The sequence below is a fragment of the Ornithodoros turicata genome, chromosome 2, assembly GCF_037126465.1.
Source record: "Ornithodoros turicata isolate Travis chromosome 2, ASM3712646v1, whole genome shotgun sequence".
Taxonomy (NCBI): Eukaryota; Metazoa; Arthropoda; class Arachnida; order Ixodida; family Argasidae; genus Ornithodoros; species Ornithodoros turicata.
This window is the reverse complement of record NC_088202.1, coordinates 66,814,080-66,837,267: the sequence shown is the minus strand read 5'-3', so window position 1 is coordinate 66,837,267 and position 23,188 is coordinate 66,814,080. Positions and strand designations below refer to the sequence as shown.

At 46.1% G+C, this 23,188-nt stretch overlaps 3 protein-coding genes across 3 annotated transcripts in view; 1 reads left to right on the top strand and 2 right to left on the bottom strand.

Annotated features, from left to right (window-relative positions):
* LOC135384736 (mutS protein homolog 4-like) overlaps positions 1-7,206 on the bottom strand; it is a 103,787-nt gene extending 96,581 nt beyond the window's left edge. Inside the window, exon 1 of the mRNA XM_064613925.1 lies at positions 7,036-7,206. Coding sequence (XP_064469995.1) covers positions 7,036-7,090 — 55 coding nt within the window. The 5' untranslated portion in view covers positions 7,091-7,206. The remainder of the gene's footprint in view (positions 1-7,035) is intronic.
* A 2,374-nt stretch (positions 7,207-9,580) lies between these two features.
* On the top strand, positions 9,581-13,712 carry LOC135383660 (sodium-coupled neutral amino acid transporter 7-like). The gene is made up of 9 exons (XM_064613038.1): positions 9,581-9,721; positions 11,052-11,170; positions 11,240-11,438; positions 11,551-11,686; positions 12,396-12,491; positions 12,719-12,776; positions 12,844-13,106; positions 13,169-13,362; positions 13,422-13,712. Exons 1-9 carry the CDS (start codon positions 9,658-9,660, stop codon positions 13,595-13,597), a joined length of 1,305 nt encoding a protein of 434 aa, XP_064469108.1. The 5' UTR covers positions 9,581-9,657; the 3' UTR covers positions 13,598-13,712.
* Positions 13,713-20,070: 6,358 nt separating this feature from the next.
* Positions 20,071-22,680, bottom strand: LOC135384735 (putative nuclease HARBI1). Its single transcript, XM_064613924.1, has 5 exons — positions 22,497-22,680; positions 21,712-21,981; positions 21,231-21,343; positions 20,632-20,767; positions 20,071-20,474 (listed from the first exon to the last, which is right to left on the bottom strand). Exons 1-5 carry the CDS (start codon positions 22,678-22,680, stop codon positions 20,071-20,073), a joined length of 1,107 nt encoding a protein of 368 aa, XP_064469994.1.
* Positions 22,681-23,188: the final 508 nt, after the last annotated feature.

The window sequence follows — 23,188 nt, the reverse complement described above, 5'->3', positions numbered from 1 at the left end:
GAGCCAAGATCCAGTTTGGCCCACAGAAAGAATTGGACGTCTGACGGCCTCAAATTTTAGAAGCCTCCTGCACTGCTTGAAGCCGGGTGGCTACGTAAAGATCATTTTGTATGGAAAACAGCCAGAAGTGCTCAAGCCGGGCGACACAAGGCTCTATGGTATCCAAAATGAAGATTCTGCTGTCGACCAGTACCTTGCAATAATGGGACTGTACCGATAAATGTGGAGTTGTGAAAAAGCTTGGGCTACATGTCCATAGAGAACATTCCTTTATGTCTGCTTCCCCAGATCGCATTGTAGAAGATGGAAACGGACTAGGGTTGCTCGAAGTAAAGTGTCTTGCCCCGAAAGCTGGACTGGAAGTGAAGGATGCGTGTAGTGACAAGACGTTTTGTGCCGAGCTGGTTGGTAGGAATGTGTGTCTAAAACGTTCCCACCCCTACTACTACCAAGTGTAGGGTCAGTTGGGGGGGGGGGGGACAACCGCACCGTGGTGCCACTTTGTAATCTGGACAAATTACCCAGAGCTATATCATTCGATATCAGTGGAAATAATTTCTTTTTACAAAGAAATGTGGAATGAGATTCATCAATGCCAAGTATATACCTTTCCAAGGCAGCACCCAAGCAGACTCTGGCCAATGGCAATAGATTGGTAAGCGTATGGCGAATGTGTGGCTATCAGGTTGCTTGGCCAACAAAGCAACTTTTTAGATATATCAACCTTTGGTCAGCCAATGATAGGTAAAAGCTTCGCAGCCATGTATGGTACGCATCAGGGAAGGATAACGGACGTACTTTCGTTACCGTTTCCATTTTCGTTGCTGGTATATTTTCGTTTCCGTTATAAGTTTCTGATACCAGTTTTTAATTTCGTTCCCGTTACGTTTCCGTTACTGTTTCCTGTAATGGAACGGCTGTTACAGAGCTGCGAGAGGACAGCCCGTCCGGCTCTGTAAGCACCCTGTTTTGCCTAAGCGCTGCTTCGGTGTCACGCGTACACATTACACAAGTAATTTTACGTCGTTGGGTTGCGCACATCTTGCAAGACTTTTAAAAAAGTGTAGGAATATTCTTCAGTCCCCTGAGTCCAGCAACGCAAGATGGGCGTAACCTTCATCCAATGCTGCATTCATAGGCGGACGCTCTCAGTAGTAAACAATACTGCCATAGGCACGGTGAAATGAAGAAAGTACAAAAAAATCGTATGCTGACATCCTCGTGCTATATGGTGGTGTTAGAGTCACTAAATAAGCTTCGCTTCAGAGTAGCGACACTGTAGTCCAAGGGAGAGCAGGAGCGCGATCTTGTTTCCGCAGCACGCCTGTACCATCTCCAGTTGAGGATAACATAATGCTCCCTGTGGGACAGGGAAGTGTGCATGACTGTTGTGCGATAATCAGTGTTGTACGTATCGCCGCTACACGTAACGCTGTTACAGTTGTCGATACGTTTTCGGTATCGGAGTGCGTATCGCGATGCTTTTTTGTCGACGCGGTTGTTTTCTTGCAATATTTTTCGCTGAAGGTCCCGATGCGTAAAGCAGAGGTTCCGTAAGCGTGCGAAATAAAATTTAAAAGCTATGATGTTTATTTAATTAGTAAGCGTATATGCAAATGATCCGCTCACTACTCAATTCATAGCCGATGTCCCAAGGATCCTTACCAAAACAAAAAAAATTCTTCGATGGCGCCACCTACTCACGAATTACCCCGGTACATAGGATCGGGGCGGGGGGGGGGGGGGGGGATGTCTCATCTCATTCAGTGAAAATCAATCTCACTGCAGACAAAAATTCGGTGTTACCGTTTGCCGGGTACAAGCACCGGTAACTACCCAGATGGAAGAAGAAGAAGCAATGAACATTGTCAAGAACACTGTCTCACCATACTGTCTCGTCATCATCGTTGTAGTACTGCTGAAGAGTCGAAGGCCGCTTTTAGCGCTTGTGGTACCCTGGACGCCGGATGTGATGTCCCTTGCTGATCTGCAGTAAGACTGGAACCCTGTTTAGTCGGCGCGGAGAGCTGACGTCCTGTTGCAGCAGCAGGAGGGAAAGCCTGCCGTAAGCTTGTTAACCCGACGTTTCACGGCATCTGTGCAACCAGCATTAATCCCCTAATCAAATCTACACTGTAACGCGACAATCGCGCAACACCGCATACTCACGGACGAATTCTGAAGAGAAGCCCCAGCGGTACCAGACTACCCGGGTATAGACAAATATTATGGAAGAACTGTCAGCGATATCAGCTAAATTACGGGGAAAACGACTCCGTATCGGAGACTACTGCGCGATGCTCTCCCTCGTTTTCATCTTAGTAGCATTTGCCGCTGTGATTGGCTACTGGTTCAGCTACACCATCACATGGCGAATCCTCGGACAAGGCATGAACACGTCTTATTTCTGTTGCCCGGATTACGTAAGACGTCTCTCGCACCTGATTGATAGCAAAGCTGACCCTTGCACGGACTTCCATAAATACGTCTGCTCCAATCCAACGCGGCTTCACAACAGATTTCGACCTCCGCTTCGGGACTACGTGTGGTCACTCCTGGAACGTGGAACGGGCGCGTCGACGCCCATTGGGGATCTGCTAACCAGGTATTACCAGGCCTGCGACACTGTTGTTCGGTACCCGAGCGTCCTAATGGCTCAAATGGCAGAAGCCCTATTGAGCGAACTCAGTGTTCCCGCTTCCAAAATAACTGCCTCTATAATTAACCGCGTAATTATCTTCACAAATATAAGGTATTACTTCAGCAACGTCATTACTGCAGCCACTCCTACAACGAATGCTCGTATCTACACCAACGTAGTCGTTGTGATGGCACTATTGGATACTTGTCCAGAATGTCTGCACGATACCGTGGCAAAGCTGAATTCATTTTTCGACACCAACATAGACTTGACTCAGTTGCTAGGCTTTTATCACAGTGAGCTCCAGTCTCTTCAGTTCTCGCTGTATACCCGTGTGTACGACAGAGCATCTGCATTGAAAGCTTTTACGAGACGGTTCGACGAAGATGACCGCAGGAATGATGAAGCTGAAATTAACGAGTGGTTCGCAGAGGTATCTGCCATCAACCTGCCCATAGACGAAGGTTTGGAGAAATTGGTCGACGTTTTTGCCGGTGCTCAAGATCTTCACGTCTCCCTGTATTACGTCATAATCACAGCGGCTCACGCTGCCTCGCTAAGAGTAGAACCAAACGTTTTCAAACGAAAGCACACTTGGAAAGGAGACACTTTGAACATGTGCTTCGACCACATGATTGCCAGCTTTCCTAACTTTGTGGAATTGTTCTACACACAAAAGTTTACGTCACCAGAACGCGACAAGTGCATAATCGATCTTTACGGTCAAGTGCGCAACGCCATCACCGATGAAGTTGGCTCGCGTCACATATTTCGGGGGGAGAACTACACCAAAATCAAGCAGGTGCTAGACAACCTGAAGCTCCTTCTGCCAACAGAATATACACTGTCCATATTAAGCCCACCGAATGTAACGAGGCATCTCGGGTACAATTTCCTTGTAGCCCTCAACTACGAGAAACGAGTTCGCACTGAGAAGCGCATGCTCACGTACCCAGAACGGATATCTGAGCACTACTTTGAGCCCATGTTGACTGGAAACTTCCTTCGCATCTCGCCAAGCTACTACGACATTTTGGACATTTCCAACAGGATGAATTTACTGCTCAACATGGCTACGGTGGGAATAAGGATGGCTCAATCGATATGGGCGTATCTACTTAGAGCCGACGTTTGGCAAGCATCCACAAAGAGAAACATAGAAAAATTCTACGAGTGCTTTCAGAGGGCTTACTTCGACCACCGCCCTATGTGGCCAGAGCGGAAGGCAACGTCCGAAATCGCAGTTGCCTTGCCGTCGGTGCAGAATATCATGATGAACAAGTTGAAAGTAGACTGGACGACGCTACTCAAGGTAGCGCACAACTGGAAGCTCTCGTACGCACAGTTCTTCTACATTCTGTTCGCAGACCATTTTTGCACCAACACTGGAGAGCTGGTGTCGCCCGAGGAAACCGTGAACGTTCCTTTGAGACACGTCATACAGATGGGCATAGTCTTCAAGTGTGTCTACAACGCTCCCATGACGCGGAGAGATAAATCGTGTAAGACGTAAACGCATGCTAGTTTATCTATTCCACGGTATTCGAGCAACGTAATGTTTCTTGGCTTGCAAATAAGAATAGTGCGACCCACGTATATGCAAATATAAAGTAAAAACAAATATTTCGTGCATTACTGATGTTGCGAGAATGAATCTCTGCATGCTCTACTTTACCCCAATGCTAGAAGTAGCGTTCTGTGAAATATGTAATGATGGATCTTAGTAGTGAAGAACAAGCGGACAACTTGTTCGAAAAGGTAACTAGCGCACCTATGCTGTGGCATAGATGAGCCGGGTTTCGCCGTTGGTGGAACACCAGCTTTGTACGTAGGGGTTCAGAGTGCTCAGCTTGAAAGTATAGTTTCTAGTCTCAGATTTGTATAATGCGGACACGGGTCTAGGGCAACGGTAACAATATTCCTCTCATTTATGTGCACCAAGAAAGGGTATGCCGTCTGTGTGTGTGTACTGTTTTCGTGCTTTAAAAAGGACGACTTCAGAAGAATACCCACCAGATAAGGCACAACCAACAACGGAAACTTCCTAGCGAAAGCATTGCAGGAAAGGACGCATGCATGCAACCCTCCTGGGGTTACTATACGGCACGCGTGGGTCCCCAGCAAGAAATAGAAAAAAGATACTCTGCCCAGGCTTCATGAACGGCATGGCGCTATCATTGGGCCTCTGTACACATGCAGTTTATCTTGTGTTAGTTAGTGATAGTTGCCACTGGCCTGTAACAGCCGATGGCTAACTAAGAGACAAGCGGGGACAGTTGGCACATGACAACAGCTAGGACATCAAATGTAGCACAAAGACAGCCAGGGAACGTCGAGCTTCCAACCTTTAGTCATATGATAAAAGGTTAAAGTTCGAAGTTCCCTGTCTGTCTTCGTGTTGCTTCCATCGTCTTCGCTGATGACTCTGTAAACCTGTCCCTGCGTCTAATTTTAGTTCACTGATATTACTAATACATTTCTACCAAATCCCGAGTGAATTCGAGCGAAGATTCCTCGAGTGCACGAGACTTGAAACTGAGCTTTTCGGCTCGCCGTTTTCAGCAGTTGACAACGTTCCTGATAACTAACAAATACAACTGATTGACCTGCAGTGCGACGCACAAATAAGAACACCCAAGCAGCACAATGCACTGAAAGTCGAGTGCAATAGGGGTGGACGGGTAGGTGGAAGGCCATGAAGAGACTCGTGAAACTAAAGAACATTGATAAGACACATACCGTCCTCTCCTATTGCACTCGACTTTCGGTACATTGTGCTGCTTGGGCAATTTCGCTGAAGTTGGTGCGGCTTCGTTTTATTCTTACGTTGGGGGAAATTATCTGAACATGCGTATGTTATCAAGCCTGTCGATGTTCGGTACAACATACGTCTAATTATAATAATAATTCAACCTTGTGGTTAATTCTTCGTGCGTACATGTTTGTGTATTGTATTGTCATGTAGAGCTAAGAGTTCTGAAACTAAATACTCAGAAATAGGCTGTGCTCTGAAGCGTAGGTGGCATGTAAAACTGTGAAGCTCGCGCACTATGTGCCGTAAATCGTACACATAAACTTGGCAGCAGCACCTTGTGTGTTGGGCCAGTTATCATGCGTTTATGATTGTCAGACGCAAGCGCGTTCAGACTTTACGTTTCACGTGAGAGGCGTTCCGTGTTAACATACAGGGCAGTTACAGAGAATGGGTGAATGCGACCGTAAGAAGAAACTGTTCCTGGCAAAGAGATGACTGACACCTGTTACGACGTCCAACAGAATTTGTTGTATAAGCAAGCACTTCAGTTTTAAATCAGCAGTTGCTTGTTTTGTTTTCCTACTTATTGGTCTCTTTTTATTTTACTTTTACACTTTTTTTTCTTCTTTTGCGGTTTGCCAATGCAATGCTCTGCTAACCTTTATTATGCTGTTCGGATAGAAGCCACTCTGAGAATTTTTCTTGATGGTGGCTTTTCTGCGACGCTACCTTTTGGTGCCTTTTTTGTGTTCGTTTTGCGCTACTGGGAGATGCAAGGCTGTGTAAACTTCGTGATCACTAAACGTAGGTACCGTAGCCACGGTGCCACATCTGAGAATTCAGCGCTTTGCGCCGATGCTAAAGTCTTCGGCCTTGAAATGCCGAGAACACGCAGAGTTCGAGTATGCTCGCCATAGTTCGAGCTAGCATGCAGGCGAAAAACGATTTTAGATGGAGAGTGTTTCGCTGTTGTTGCAGACAATGGTCGCGGCTGATTACTTTGCTGTACGAAGCATCTTCATCAAATTTAATGCAAGCCTTTGCTAATCGGCACCAGTGAAGATGCTGTTCTCCTTTGCGAATCTGATTGTACGGCCGAACACAAGAATCCTAAGTGATGCAGTCAAAAACTTCTAATATTAAAATTACCGTGATAATCTAACAAATAAATGCTATTTTTCCTAGCTGACTTGTTGTTATGTTCATCGTTATTTCTGTAATTCCAGATGACATCTTCATCACAGTATTTATGGTACTAGTTACGGCATTTAAATACTGTATATTTTATGTTTAAATACTCCTATCGAAAAGTATTTATGAAGAGTATTTAAACACCCCTTTCAACAAAGTATTTTGTATTTATATTTAAATACTAAAAAAATGCATTTATGTCCACCCCTGGTCGGAGGCCACGGTTCATTATTCGTTTTTTTTTTAGAGAGAGATCCGTAAAAGGTACTCAGCTATATTAGATAAAACTATTTATGGTACACACTGCCATCCAAAAAGTGCACCCTATCTGAAATGAAACATTCGCAATTCGCAATGAAGTTACTTGTGTCAAGACGCCGCGATATATTTCGAGCCACTTCTCCCGTAAGACATCATTTGAGCGGAACTCGTGGAATGAAATACGTACTTGTGTTCGACACTGCTTTCTTCGGCTTGCAAAGCGGGACGGTGCAGTACACCATCACGTCTGCACCATGCACAAACCATGCACTGGAGACAAACACTGTCCACCGCGTGAAAAATAGCAAAAATCAAACGCGAATGACGGCAGCAACGGTATCCACATAGCATGCGTCGTCTGCCGAGGGTCCCGTATTCAGCGCCACAAACGCGCGGCGGCCGCTTGGCGAAACTACGTCAGTGACGCTGGGGCTAGGTGCGAGTGTGATGGTCGTGTATTATAGAGATGGTCGTGGGCCGTACCGCCGCGTTGGCATCAAGCTCTATGTTTCGTTCCAATAGGTTGCGGGGTATGTTATTTCCGTATTACAGCGCCAGCTGTGGAGTAGCGACTTTGCCGCGATCGCGCCGGCGTCATCGGCATTCGCATGTCCGCAGAAAGACAAGAACAACACACTATCATAAGAGCGGCGTGAACGAAAACGACGGAGGCAGCAGGGAAAGACATGCGAGTTATGTTATTTTATGGTTCACCATAGTTACTTGTACAATTTTACAGCGTGTACGATTTTAGTTGAGACGTTCCTGTGATTGCGTCGGCGGCGGTGGCATTTGCATTTCCGCACAAAACTCTTATCACATGTGCGCTCAGCGCTGGGAGTAAGGAGGAGATTCCCGTCAGTTTACCACGGCTGTCGATGGAAAGTGAGATAGCTGTGTGAGTTGGCAATGACTTCAACGTCCATCACTGAGAGGCGAATATTGGCAGCACTTTGGCGGACGAATTTCATCAAGCACCGCCTACACACTATCACTACGCAGTGCATCGAAAAACTAGACAAGCCCCAGACGTTGACACTCACAGCCCTAAATGTACGCTCCGTACAGCTCCACGCAGAAGACGTTGCACGCGACTATGTCCTCCGTAAGGCATCACTTCGGTGTCTTTCCGAGACGTGGATGAGGACCGAGAGACCGATAACAGATCGACGGCTTCAAGTGCTGCTGCGGGGTGCGTCGCAGTGGCAAGGGCAACCGAGCGGCCGGAGTTGCCATTTACCTGCGTGCCGGACTATTGGCTGACACATAACACTTGAAGTCTGCCTTCCAGGAGGCAGAGGCGAAGTTGGAGGTGATGTCGGAGAAGTTTGTGGCGTGCAGCTTCCCACAGGGCTTGTGGTCGTTGTATGCTACTTCTCGCCATCGCGACGCGCCGGAACGAATCCGCGTCTTTATCGTGTATGTACTCGCGCCTTACCGCACGCACAAGCTTCATTGTCGTCGGAAACGTCGACGTTTCACTGGCCAAGAACACCACTTTCCTAAGTGATATATGGCTGAACAACGAAGTTGACCTTATGCTGTGCACCGACATCCGCCAACACACAACTAGACATGATTCATGCATAGACTCGGTGTTCCAGAACAGCCACCAGGACACCACTCACCTCGCCAATCATTTCAGCGACCACAAATCAATGCTCATTACGCTGAAATAAATTTGTCTACACACTTTTATTCGGCCTCATTTCACCACACGCACAGCTGACGCTGAATTTCGCGTTACACGAGTCGTAACTGTCCAGTAATTTTTTGCCTTTATACAATGGGCGTGCATATTGCTCATTTCGGCCACCAGAAATATTTCAAATGATCTGCGCACAAGTCCTATTTTCTGACTTTACGATTTGTTACTGTAAAAAGATGACTCAGTCACACTACTACAGCACATACCAAGAAGCATTTAAGGTCAGAGCAATGGTGCATGGATGCAGACCTCCTCCTAAACACATTTTGACTTTTCTAACGTTTCTGTGGTGAAACCTGTGGTAGTCAACGTGTTTTATTGATACTTCATCCTTCTTCCCTTTAAATAGCAAGCTTACAATATAGCAAGTTATATTGTAGCGTAGCATGATATAATGGCATATGACGTAGTCAGTTTCTCGCAAAGAATGGAGTTCTCCCCCCTCGTCCCCTCCCTCTCAAGCCGCTCCTGCCGGAAAGGGCCTGAAACCCAATTAAAAGTATACATAATGTATAAAAATTAATAGTCTTCTTAAAAATAACGATTTATGGGCTGTACACTTTCGTTTTTCCAAGGCCATAGCCTTAGAAACAACCCTCATTTAGTTTGAAAATGATAGTGTAGTGTCATGATTTATAAATAGTACTTCTTGAGTTTTTAAAAACTATAGTATGTATTATCGTTCTGCTGTTATTACTTTTGTTGTTATTGTTATCGCTTATATGTGTCAACTATAATTAATAAATCGTAATAAACAGTAGTCACACTCCTGTACAATAATCCTGGCATGCACGCTCCCTGTTAGGCATGTGCTGGGAGATGTAGATAAGCGCTAAGAATACCAACAGTGTAGCCATTTTCATTGTCACATGTGCTCTGCAAGGTATAAACGTGGAAGAGCAAAAAGAACCCGATGAAGGTAGACGCTCGCGTTCGATAAGACCACATATCTTTAATAGTCTGATAAGTAGTTCGTGCCTGACCCGACAGGTGTCTGAGTGTCGGAGTCTTTATATACCTTAAGAAGCGAAGCATTTGTTGCAGTCGGCATCAGGTTTTAGCACAGTGGTGTCAGTGACTCACTCTTCTTAGGGAAAAGCTATGGCAGAACAAGGTACAATGGAAACCGCGCATGCAGGAGCGGGGAAGCCTATGTCGACGTCAGGTATTCTGTGGTGTTTCCTAGCATAGTTGATATCTGGAACTAAAGCAGGAAGTTTGTACTTTTTTCTTTTTTGCGCTTGAGAGCGAAGGCGGCTGGCTTTAAGCTACCTGTGTATCTTGTAACTTAGTATCCCCATGTTGGCTATACATTGAAGAGCAGCCTTTGAATCTGAGTAGACGACCGCTGGCCTCAGTTGTCACTGATATACTCCATCAAATTCAGCGTCTAAACGATCACGGTCATCATATATCCCTGCAGTGGGTCCCGGGTCACTGTGGTTTCAGCGGAAACGAAGAGGCCGACAGAGCAGCAATGGCTGCCCAACAGTCTCAGACGGTTGTACCATCAGTATTATCAAGAGAAGACAGGAGATCACTTCTGAATGAGCTCATTCACCCACTAGCTCGCCAGCAGTGGATTCGGGACAGCACTCACAGGTCTCTCATGTATTCAGTGGATCCAACTCTATGTCCTTCTCAGTTCCAGACCGTTTACCACGCTCTTTTACGTCCCTCTTGCACAGGCTTCGTCTCAATGTAGCCTTCACTCCCCAATTGAAGTACCGAATCGGATTCTGTGACGGCAGCCTATGCTCCAAATGTGGCGTCGTAGCGAACCTTGAGCATGTCCTAATAGAATGTAAGCTCTACGAAACGGAGAGGCGGGAACTCTGTGCTCAGCTGAGTGGTGCTAGCCGACAGACGTTCAACCTGGCTGCAATTCTTGGCCCATGTCAGGGCCATGTGCAACACCGTCGAGGTCTTCTGATGTCCTTGGAGTTCCTCTTGGCTACCGGTTTGCTCCAGACGCTGCAGGGTCCTCCCCTGCATCACAAGGATCTTTGGCGCTTCTTTCGTGTGTTTCTTTCTTCCTTTTGTGTGACGTAGCGCTGCGTAGCCAGTGGAGAGCTCAAGTGCTTTACTTCCATGTTTCGCGTGTAATGAGGCAGTGTACTGTTCTCCAGCGGTGAATCACCCCAGGCCATAGTCATGATATATTTGTTGTTGTTGTAGCTTAGTACTGTATACGCGTTTTTCTTCGCGATGTATTAAGTTTCGCCACTAGCGCATTCAGTCATTTGCGAACTTATTCGCGACTATTTAATTTGGCGATTCCAGGGCCGTTTCCTTCGGCCGGATTTCGCGAGTACAATTTTTCGCGATTTTTCTTTCTTCTTTGGGGTCGCGAAACTAATACATCGAGAATAAAAATAAGTTTATAGTGATTCAGATAACGCATATGTTGACGTTTTTACTGTTTTGAAAACTGATCGGAAATTTCCCATTCTGGTACTGCTTCAGTTGTGTGACATGGACATTTCTCTTTTTAGGACCCTGGTATGCTGTGGCTTTGGTGCTTGCGAACTGTGCCCTCGGTGCTGGCGTGTTGCACTTTCCCGCTGCGTACGACAACTCTGGAGGGCTTCTGATTGGCGCTCTCCTGCAAGTGGTAAGAACACGTGAAAGCATCCAGTTGAACATGCATAAAGACCGGCGCTATTTCCTGCGCTCTGTATAGGCTGTAACGCTTCTCCTGGGAGCCACTGCTTTGGCACTTGCCTACTGTTCTGAGGTCCACGGCGATAATACCTACCACGATGTCCTAGAGTCCTGCAGCGGACGAAAGGCACGAAACGCGTCCGCTTGTTCAGTTGTTCTTACTTGTTTTGGTATCTGCATCACTCTACTCATCGTCACCGGCGACCTGTTTGACCGCAGTGAGTCATGTTTCGAACACTTTATGCTGACTTGCAATTGCAGAATTATTTTCTTACCTGTGAGTATAGTGTCGGTGCTGCATGATGGTTTTCAGTTGCTCTATCTTTTCAGTATTTGCTTCACTCTATGGAGACCATTTTTGCCAAACCTGGTTTATGAGCAGGCAGTTCACCATTTCAGTGACAGCAGTCACCTTCGTTCTACCACTGTGCCTCATGCAGAAGATAACATTTCTACAACGTGTGAGGTACTGTAGCTTCCTCGGCACTTGCGGAGGTGTCGGAGGTAACAACTTCATACTATGATTATGATTGGAGACTTTCGTCGCCAGGGGCGATACTCTACCCCATTGCTTGGGGTAATGTGAAGTAATGAGTCTCCTCACAGTGAACACCGAAGTTCTACGGTGTCCGGAGAGGTCAAAAGTGTTTTCAGATCGGAGCGTTGTATCTCAGCAAAGAGCAATCTGTTCGGCATAAGCAGTTCCCACACTTTTTTGTTTGTTCTTTAAGCGCCTTGTTCACCCAGTCCCTTTCCACACCTCACACTATGCGTGACACTCCCACGTCATGATCGCTACCTACGAGGGCCACATAGCAATGTATTGCGCTAACGTAATACGTCATGCCTGAAGAGGCGTCAATCTCAAATGCTAAACTCAGGACTGCATGGGATGCACAGTTGGGAGAGCCAGAAAAAAAAAAAAAACAAGAAAAGGGACGAATGCAGCGAGATAACAATAGCTGCAAGTGATACTTTTTCTTTTTGTCTCGTCCGACATCTTGTATCAGTCACCACCTCACACAGTTTCATCGTCAACGCACCAAACTGATTATGAATAGAAATATATCTCAACGCGACTATCCGTATCATCTGACTAATTTGCACTGCCCTCAATCTGCGACCGTATCTTATTGGCCACAAGACTGTATTAATTTTCTATTTTTGTCTTGCAGTACTGTAGGCGTGCTTGCCATACTTTACCCTGCGTTCCTTACTGTCTACAGCTTCTATACAGTTCCACAGCCAGAATCCCTTCACCTAAAGACTCAGTGAGTGGCCCTTTGTATGTATATTGCAAGACCTAAACCACAAATCAATCTTCCTCCATCTGTGAGAATACATATTGTTTGTGCCGTGTATGAAGTCATGTTGAAAGGACGAATTTTCTGTCAATCTAGGCTGAAGGCTGTTGCCGACCAATCAGCGAAAAAGACTTTCCCAAATGGTCTGATAATCTCATCGCCATATATTCTTATCCTATTACTTTTTTTTACAGACCTAGTTCGTGGGTGGGTTTCATCGTCACCTTTCCGGTATACTGTTTTGCTTACCAGGTACTTTTCTACTCAGGAAACGCGCGCGTACAAAATATCTCATCACCATGTGTTTACGTTGTTGCAGATGCACGAGCTCGTGGTACCGATGTACGCCACCATGAAAAACCGAAGATTTTCTGAGTTCACCAAAGCCGTGACTGCTGCGCTTGTAGTTCTGTTCCTCGTATACGTAACGGTTGGGTGCTTCGGCTACGCGACCTACGGACACGCCGTGAAGCCAGATATAATGGAGATGTTTGACGGCTCCGATCCTGTGGTTCTTGTTGGGGTTGCAGCACTGATTCTGAAAACCGTTGTTACCTATCCACTCGTGACATTCTGTGGCAGGCAAGTGTGCCAGTGCACTAATAGTACAGTGCTATGCCGCAAATCAATATTTTCTTTTTTAGTGACACCGTGGAAAGCCTGTATATGACGATTCGAAATACCGAGGGTGCTGAGGATTCCAGTTACGGACGAAAGCTGATAATCACCGTCATATGGTTCATGACCACGACGGTTTTGTCAATCTTGCCCATTGATATTGGCGCTGCCATCAAAATTTTGGGTTGTCTGTCAATGTTCAACATATTTATTTTCCCAGGTATACATATACTTTTATTTTCTTACGTTTTCTTTACTTTTCCTTTCAATAATGTGCAGGTCTGTGCCTCGTTGGACTAGTGGGGAAGAAACCTGGTTTCTTCGCCCGTGCACGAGTGGTGTCATTTCTCGGATGCATCTTCGTCACCGCTGGCATAGTGTTGTTTGGCGTCGTCTTCGTGGACATTGTTGTATTTGACCTTGCCAAAGAAGAAACGACGCACCTCTGTGTCTGAAAACTGCCATTTCACTGCTTATGAAATGTTTTACGAATATATATTAATATAAGATGTCGCGATGACTGTACACCTTCTGCATACAATTTTAGTACAATAAAATTTTAGCCACGTACTTTTGTCATTATCGCTTTCGGCATTATCTTCAAAGGGTCGTAAAAACTCTTAGCCATTTTGTTTGGCGGCGCAGTACGCTGCTCAGTAGTTTCTGACATCAGGCGCCTCATTTGTTTTACGAGACTCGCCTCACTTTCCCTCATTTACAAGGTTTTGATCAGGCACTAACACCATGCAGACCCAACTCAAGTCCCCGCACCGCCTGTGCTATCTGGGGCTTCCTGCAAACTTTCCAGACGGATGTCAGCACAGTTCCCCTGAAGTCGACCCAGGACGCATACTAACCCCCCCCCCCCTGTATCCCACTCCTACCTGCCGACCTCTCTCTGCCCACGTCTGTACTGTGCTCATGCCATAGTTGCTTCGCGGCGCTAATACGAAACAAGAAAGAAAGACCCCCCCAGCTCTAGCCACTTCAGTAGCAGGTTTACCTTCAACACATAAATACACGTGCTCGACCATGAGGGAATCTTTCTAGAAAAGTCTTTCAGATATAAATGGCGAAAGCAGGTATGTAAATGAGGCAAAACCAGCTTCGGCTCTCTCTCGAGCACAAAAAGAGGGCACGTGCGTTTCCGCCCAAGGGCCACGTGTTGTGCAGCGATCGAGCTTGTTGGAATAAACGCTGACCTGTCGTCCATATAGACCGCTTTCATGCCCAGATAAGCCGAAGCGATCGTTTGTGCGCTCGAGAAGTGCGTAGTTCTGGTTTCGTTCAATTTTCATGTAAAAGTTTGGTGATTTATATCTCAGTGTACGGACTCGTTCCGGGATTTTTGAGAAAGGGGGGGATCAAATAATGATGTTCTCTCTGGCATTTTCGCTTAAACATCTAATAAAAGCCAGCTAATGAATGTCAGATAATTAATCGTGCAGTAATTATGCATGCACTTTCCCACAGGACGTCCGGCTGGCTGCATAACCCGCTCGCAAACATTACGTCAGTGCTGCTCTCACAACTTAAAAAGGTAATAAAATAACGGATAAAAAAACGGATAAAAAAACCCTGTATAATATGGTACATGGTGTCAATGATTACCTCTGTCACACTCACACCTGATTTATTTGCAGCGTTCCATTCTTTGCGGTGGTGGTGGTGGTGCACGCCAAAGGCCTCGCCGTTGTCGGCATCACAGAGGTGGGCAACGTCACGACTGACGCCTTGGGGGATGTGCGTCCTGGGTCGACTTCTAAGGGAACTGTGCCCTCATTGCCATTCTTTGCCCGTGCGCCAACCCCTACAGACTCCTCTCTGTTCCTCTTAGCCAATGAGTTTATCAACAATGAATCAAATGTTGCTGCAGTCCCGTGCATCAAACCACGTTGTAACAGGCCGTGCTCCCCAACAGAACCGGCCGCTATGACTGCTCCACACTTCGGGGCGGTTATGAACAGGTGATATCGGATACCTAGTTTTCTCAATAATATGGATGAATTTTGGCAAAGTTTTTTGGTCTAAGTGTAGTCCCGTTTGACGATGGGAAGTTTGAATGACCGAAGTTCGCATAGACGGGACATGATCACAGTTCCGCAGTTCGAGACGACCCATGAGCTGCAGTCAGGGCGGTTAATCTCTGCCAGCGGAGAATGTATTCCGCCCATTGAGAGTGAGGCATGATGGCGAGGGCCAACAGACAGGGAAGCCGAATCACATCCTTTGTTAACGCAAATATTTTACGCGTTTGTTTTAAGATCATGCGAAAGTGCTCTATGTACTATCGCGAGCTTTATGAAAGGGAGCATGGGAGCGCGTTGCAGATAGCCTCGTCCGTTACTTACGGCGAGAATGTCGACACAGTCCCCCTGAAGTTGGCTCAGGATGCATACTAACCCTCCCCCTCCCTGCCCCCACTTCTTCCTTCTGCCGTCCCTCCCTGTGCACGTCTGTGCGCTGCTCAAAGCCGCAGTTGCTTCCGCGGCGCTAACGCGGACCAACGTGTGGAACTGAAAAGGGCGCTGGCATCCACCTCGCCGCACTCCGTTGACAACTGATAACGGTGAGCGACGCAGCTAGGACCAGCTCTCACTTGGCGACGCACGGCGTGAGGGGGCGGCGGAAGTAGAGGCGTATTTCCACCGCCCCGTCAGAGCGCACGACTTTCATGTTCCCACCCACAGGGGTGACACAAACCCGCCATTGTTGTAACCATGGAGGAAGGAAACACAGGAGCGGCCCTTCCAACTTTTTGCCATTGGGACGGGCGTGCCTGCTTCGCACTGCATTCTGGGATGCTCCTGTCTACCATGTGACCGCTCACGTGACCCCAAGAGCATGCGCAGGCCAGCTCCCAAAGCAGACGACGGGAGCCGTGATTGTCTTCCAGTTCAGATATCTGCATTGTGACGCCGCGCGTCCAACTTTATTTGTGTGCTCCGGAGGTTTACTCTTGGTTTACCCTTCTACTACAAGACCGGTCAGGGTCTGCAGGACTAGCAACATCATTCGCGGCAGCGATGTTTGTGTGACGACGTGGCCGCGTTTTGTGTGTTTGTTGCTGAAGTGGTAAAGCATGCCAGTAATCAAATTTGTACAACGATTTAGTAAATCATTGAGTCTGCAGCTATATAGCACAGCGCCAGCTTGCAAAGGAACGATTCAAGATGACTCTCTCACAGACAGGGGTACGAAACAACCGGTCAAGTACGTACTTACGAAGGAAACGTTATTCCCGTGACCGAGCTGCTTTCTGTTGAACGACAGCCGCAACCGCGATAAGAACACGTTGACAAAACGTTGTTTCTGCAGTGGTGCTCCCATTTGAAGAGTAAGTGACTTTGGAAAAGCATAAAAGCACGAAAAGCAGCGCGAGCAACAAAGCGTTGCCAAACCGAAACTTTAGGGAGGATCACGTGGTGGACAGGAAGTAATAGCGGTTTTGACAGGAGCGACCGCCTGAGGGGTCCCACGGAAATCTGCTCGAAACGGCCGCTCCTGTGTTTCCTTCCTCCATGGTTGTAACTACCCTCAAGCGGGTGCTTGTGGCAAAACTGCCATCTTGTCCTGGTCGCACGTCGTAGAAAACGTCATTTTAAGGTCATGTGACTTTGTTTACATGTCGTTTTGCCGCTTAGAGACATATTTTCACCGTCTTAACACGAAGAGATGGCCGTATTTAGCCAGCGTAAAGTATGCGGTGCTTCTTCCGCAACATGGTAGCCCATTTCACCTTAGTTTAAGTATATCGCATAGGCTCGGTAAGTCTTAACGCGCGGTCGTCACCACATCTTTGGAAGTTGTCAACAATACCAGGCTTTATGTGTAAAACTGCGCGTTTTACTGCGAGATTATCGGATAGAAATAATTACCGTGATCCAAAAACATCCAAAACGTCGTCCAGAAACAACAGCCGCATTGTTTACAAACGGTTTGGCCGCCGATCACGGGCGCCGCCATCTTTAAGGTCACGTGTGCCTTGACGTTTGCTGTGACGTACGACCAGGACCTGTCCCGTTGCTGGCCAAGTCATCACAACGCCACATCGTAACGCCACTCGCCGTCGCCACCGCCACGTTCCTTGCGCGGCGTAATGCGTATGATGGCCAGCAACAGGTGTCAAACGCAATATCACCAACTTCCTCTTCTTCTCATTCATTCACGGCGACAGTCTCGACACCGGACGCTCGCAGACACGATAAATTTCCGGGCGTAACTGTCCAACGCTGCATAATTTGTAAAGATATCGCCCGAAAATCACCCAAAAGATAACACAGTGATAAAAGAAAGAGCATACAGTCACTTTATAATATAAACATAAACGATCCATACAAAGCGGCGGCGGCGGCAGTGTCGTCTGCTACATAAGTTTAGCAGACGACAAAGTGCTGGAAAGTGCAGAGACAACTCTAGCTTTTGAATCAAGTAAGCTAAACAGTTAAAACATTACACTTTAGAGTGCTCCAAACTGATATAACCCTTAAACGCATTCTTCGTGCTTTCATTTACAGCATGTCGATGTCAGAGGCCCAAAAATTGCTTTTGTTGTCGCTGATGGAGGAGTCCCCAGAACTTTGTAACAACCGGTCATTTATGCCTGGCGAAACGAAACAACATCGACGGGCGAAGTGGGACACAATCGCCGCATCCCTTAACTCTCTTGGGGGAATTAAAAAAGACGGCGCTGGATGGCAACTCCTTTGGAGAAATTGGCGATACCGCGTACGTAAAAACGTGCGCGGCAACATAAACACAATTTGCAGCACCGGCGGAGGGGGCGGCATTGTCCAAAACGAACTAGTAGAGCCTGGAGAACCGCCACGATTCCAAGTAGCCGACGTCGCGGCAAACCTCCACGGCTTCGACGCCCGCGTCATGGCCCTTGTTGGGTGGGATAGCGTCGGAGGGACCCAGGGCTCCTTCGACGTACTCCCTCAAGGGGTAGTGGTTGTGCCACAAGTCCTTGGTGAAGTAAGTATTTTTTATATATTTTTTATTTTTTGGTTATGTGAACTAATAAACATGAAAACGTATGTTGCTTCCAGGACGTGCAGGCATCTTCACAGTTGGATGGTGCTGCCGGATCTGTGCAGATGGTGTGCACAGTAACACCGTTTTAAGATAGTGACACTAATGCCATTTACCACATGTCATTTACTTACCACATCACTGCATCTCAGGACTCTGTACCTGGCACCAGTGGCACAGCTCGTGATGTCGGCAACACTTCGAGTGCCAGTGCCGTAGAAATGGTAGCTTTTATTTATGTTACTGCAGTTCAATAAAAATTAAATTTCTTTGTACAGGTTCCAATGCCTGAACCTACAACGGCAGCCGCAGAAGGACAGAGCAGCCAAACTGGCGAGGATGTTCACAGGAATGAACGTCGAGCTCCTGTGCGACGAAGGCGAAGACGTGTGCCCGCTCCTGTGGCGCAGCAAATTATTAGCCTGCAGAAGGAAATTGTCAACGAAATAGCATTGCTGCGAGAGGTAATACGCTCAAACAGGAAAAGGTAGAAACACTGGGTCTTTTGGGCAAGAGTATCGAGAAGTGAAACTTTTCACTGCTGTTCTGGATGAAAAAAGACAAAGAAAAAGAAAGAGAAGGGAAAATGTAGACAACATATCTAAGCTTTCTACTAGTGTAGTATGACAGACAACTAACTGCATAGGTAACAGCATTATATCACATTTTGTGTGTTCATATACATGTAATTTGCATCCATGGTATCACAAGTGATTTATTTCCACGCACAGGCTATCACTCCAATCACACAGGCTATCACTCCGATCAGCGACTATTTCAGATTGAAGCTGGAAAGACAGCGAGCACTGAACATGCAATAGTATGATCTTTGTTTCTATGAATAGCAACATTCATCCCAGTGCAAGTAAGTGTTGATGCACAACAGAACAAATTTACATATTCTGAAAAGAAGCTAAAGGACAGCCTAGCATTTGCAAATGTATACTGCTGAATAGTGGCATCTCTTTTTATGAAGTGTGTTTCAAAATATCCTGATCAAGACACAGGCAGTGGTCATTGCATGGCGAATATAGGCTCCTTGATGACCGCATATTATGTTCTTACACTCTATGAAAACCATAGCCATATGTGATTCCTCTTTTGCATATACATTAAACAACACTTAGTTTACAGACACGAACACAATGTTAGTTTGGCCTCGAAAGCACAGATAACAAGTTGAAATATAGACTCTCATTCATTCATCAAGACTAATGGTCTTTGTTGCAGTTATCACTACTTTAAATTGTCAGATATTCTTCAAAACATATGCTACAAGAGAAAATTGTCATTAAGGCACATTGTCTGTGAGCAGGGTGTCTACCAACCTGCAAAACACGCAATTGTCAGGAGATTTTGATGCAACTGGAGAAGTCAGTGAAGATGCGAAAGAGTTGTTGAAGGCAGGGACAAGCACATAGGACAGCCCCCATAACAAGTACACAGGAGTAACATACAGTACACCGTAAGAGGACTATCTACTGCAGAAAAAATCAGTTCTCGTAAACAATAACGAGTAACACATTTTTGAGGTGTTTGAGTGATCAGTGTGAAAACCTAGGAGTTATTTTGTTTTGGTCAAGGAATTTGTTTAAAATATTCTGTGAAAACCTTAAAACTCAGGGAATCAAAACACGAGTTTTGTAGACACCCGAGTGAACTACCGACAGTACACTGTCAACACAGAAGGATTGAGCTATCATCACTTTCATCGTTAATTTCTTATGCACTTGAGGCTTTGTATGAATTTGTCATTTCTATGTGTTCCAGCCTCAGAACATCAGTTCTCTCAACAGAAGGCTTGACAATCATTTCATTTTTTTTTAACTCATCGGAAATATGATACACTCAAATCTGAATTAAGGAGGCAAGAGGCAGGATGACACATATTAAGTTAACGAGATGAAAAATACTGCCTAATAATTTCATTCCTCTTGTACAGTCCCCTTGATAACAACGATCCCTCTTCAGGCACGTCAGGAATGTCTATGTCAGAGCTGTCTGCACTGCTGCCTTCATTACCCTCCTCCTCCTCACCTGAAGGTTCAGGCACGTTGTGCTTAATGCACATGTTGTGCAGGATGGTGCATGCAGTTACAATGTTCGATGTTCGGTCAGGTGAGAAGTGGAGGGTCCTGTAGCGCTGAAGACATCTAAATCTCATCTTGAGCACACCAAAGCACTGTTCAACGCGCACCCTTGTCTTGCGATGGGCTTCATTGTATGCCTCTTCTCCACCTGTTGTAGGGTTCCGGACGGGAGTCAGGAGCCATGGCTCAAGTGGATACCCCAGGTCACCTGCAACAAAAAGAAATGAGTAATTTTTGTTGCCACTGTGTACATGTTGTACTTGCAATCAACAGTATTTCATTTAAAGCAATAGTTCATTAAAAAATGGAAACTACACTTTCTTATTTCTACTATAACCCCGAGTCAAGATGAATTTTGTACTTGCCTAAAAGCCATTCACCGTCGCTAAATAACTCTGGTGCTTGACGGCGCAGTTCACACATGCTCCATATAGAAGAGTCGTGGCAACTACCTGGGTACCGTGCATTCACGTACAGAATACGACGTGTTGAATCTGAAACCTATAAAACTTTTTTTAGTCATTTACATGCATATAATCCACAACATACTGCTTATGAGTCTTCAGTTGTTTATGTTGTGTCTTTATGTATTTGACCATTAAGGCGCAATGGTGAACAGCATAACAGTATCGCATTTGTGCCACCACATACATGTTACAAGCCCTTCTGAGTTTTTCTCAGTTTCTGTGTCTGCCTCAGTTATTGATGTGAAGAATAGGCACAGTGCAGAAGGAACAGAAATATGTACAAACAGTATATTGATACACAAGATTTTCTGTCTTTATGGAGGAGAACATCACTATGAGGACAGGTTAATATATTTTCACATGTCATTAAACAGCTCCACTGCCTGAGAAGCGACATGTACAAAAAATAATTAATTATGATTCAGTGAGTTAAAGAATTATTTTTTGATACGTAGTGTGACCTAGATATACTATTTCACCATATATGATTTGCATACCCCAAGCACATTGAGTGCGTGATATCCTTTGTGGCAATAATAGTTGCCCTCCACAAAGCGTTTGTCCTTTGTGCTCGGTGCAATGATAGCAATCATTGTTCCATCGATTGCACCTGAAAAGTACAAATGCACTGAGGTTAAAATGTGAGGAAACTCTAGAAAGGTGGTAAGCTGCAAACACATTCCGAACAGCAATTAATGATTCTTGTAGTGCTGCTTATGGACTTCCTTTTTGCTGTATGACAGTTTCCTCTGTGCTGAGTACGGTAGACAATAGGAGAAGAAACATAGTAAAAGTAACCAGTACTTTGAGAGAAACCACCACTGGAACTATTTTACTTTAAACAGAAATTGCTTCGAAATTTGTAAGTGAGCTGCCCATTGTGGTGCAAATTGTTGGGTAGCCAATAAAATGTGGAGCATGCAAAAAGCTATAAAAACGTGTTTTTATATTTGTCTAGACAGCGTTGAAAGTACATACCAAGGCAGCCAGGTATGCCTGCAATTTCGTAAAACTGCCGCTTCAGAATCAACTTTTCCTCAGGGGTCGCTGGGAATTTCAGGTACCGTGGTGCCAAGTTCTGGATGATGGCCGAGCTCACGACATGAATTGACTCCGACACTGGTCGCTTGCTTGTCAGGAAATCCTCCTCCTCTGCGATATTTCCCAGAAACGCACCCGTAGCAAAGAACCGTAGTGCCATAAGCACCCTTTGTTCCACAGGAAGCGTGGTGCTACGCCACTGTTGCGCTGCACAATGAAATATCAAGCAAATTATCATAAATGCACATACTCGTTATTGTATTCGATAAACGAGCACAACATGTACACTACGCAGTGTAACGCCAAATTCCCCTAGTCTTTTCCCTCGCTGTGAATGATCGTCCGACGACTACACGAAAAACACGACACAGAAGAGCTGCTATGCCGTCCTGTGTATGTGTTTTTGCCCCGCTCATGTTTGCAGTTATGGAGTTCATCCACCAACTCGCCTGTGTCTACGCAGTTTTATCTGTCATATCAACATGACGTTTGTCATCGCCAGCTCGATCGTATTTGAAGTTCCTCTGTGCGTACACGTTGATTGGTAACACCGTATCCAATTCTAAATTGCAGCATGGGTAGATTTCATTTCATTGGGACAGTTGCAAATGACACATCATCTCTACACGGTTCTAGGGGACGTCCAAGAATGACTGTGGTCCACAAAGCTGTCTCTTTTTGCCCTCTTCTTCATATGCGTATGTGAATGAAGCGGTACTTACGTTTCTGCAAATCCGCTGCCACAGCTTCGCACACTTCTCTCACGGCGTCTTTGCAAAGCCGGAACTTCATGATGAATTCCTCTTCGGAGAGTGCCGTGAAAGCGTCGCGATGTTGGCGAAACACTCGAGTTTCTTCAGTTTCGCACATACCCTTATCAGCGAGGAACAGATACAAGTCCGCCATGTTTACGACGACAAGTGGAGCAAACGCATGGAGTTCGCCCAGCACGCTTTCGTCTACGGAGCAATACATTGGATGCCACCCCTGTGTTCCCACCACAATGGCATTGCGTCGTCCAAAGCCATTTCCAAAGCAGACGAAAAATCAGGAGGCGTGGCCTTTCCGTGTCACCTTATTAGTATATCGTTCTCGGCAGCTCTCGCCGACGTCGTGAAAGAAGTTCGGCATGGCAATTAGCTCCCGAGCCGAGGACGGTAGCAATGTGGGGGAGGTAAACAGTGCTTCCAGCACCGTGTGTCGGAGATTTCCGGCGCACGTCAGAAGAACCTCATGTGGTCCAAATTATCCGGAATTACCCTGTATTACCCTGTATCCAAATTACCCTGTGGTACGTGCAACATGTCTCCTCACTGCGCAGACAAATCTTACGTGTAACATCACGGTACCATTATTGGCAGGCGTTATTCGCCTGCCAATAAGATACGTACTAAGCCTATACTACGATACTAAG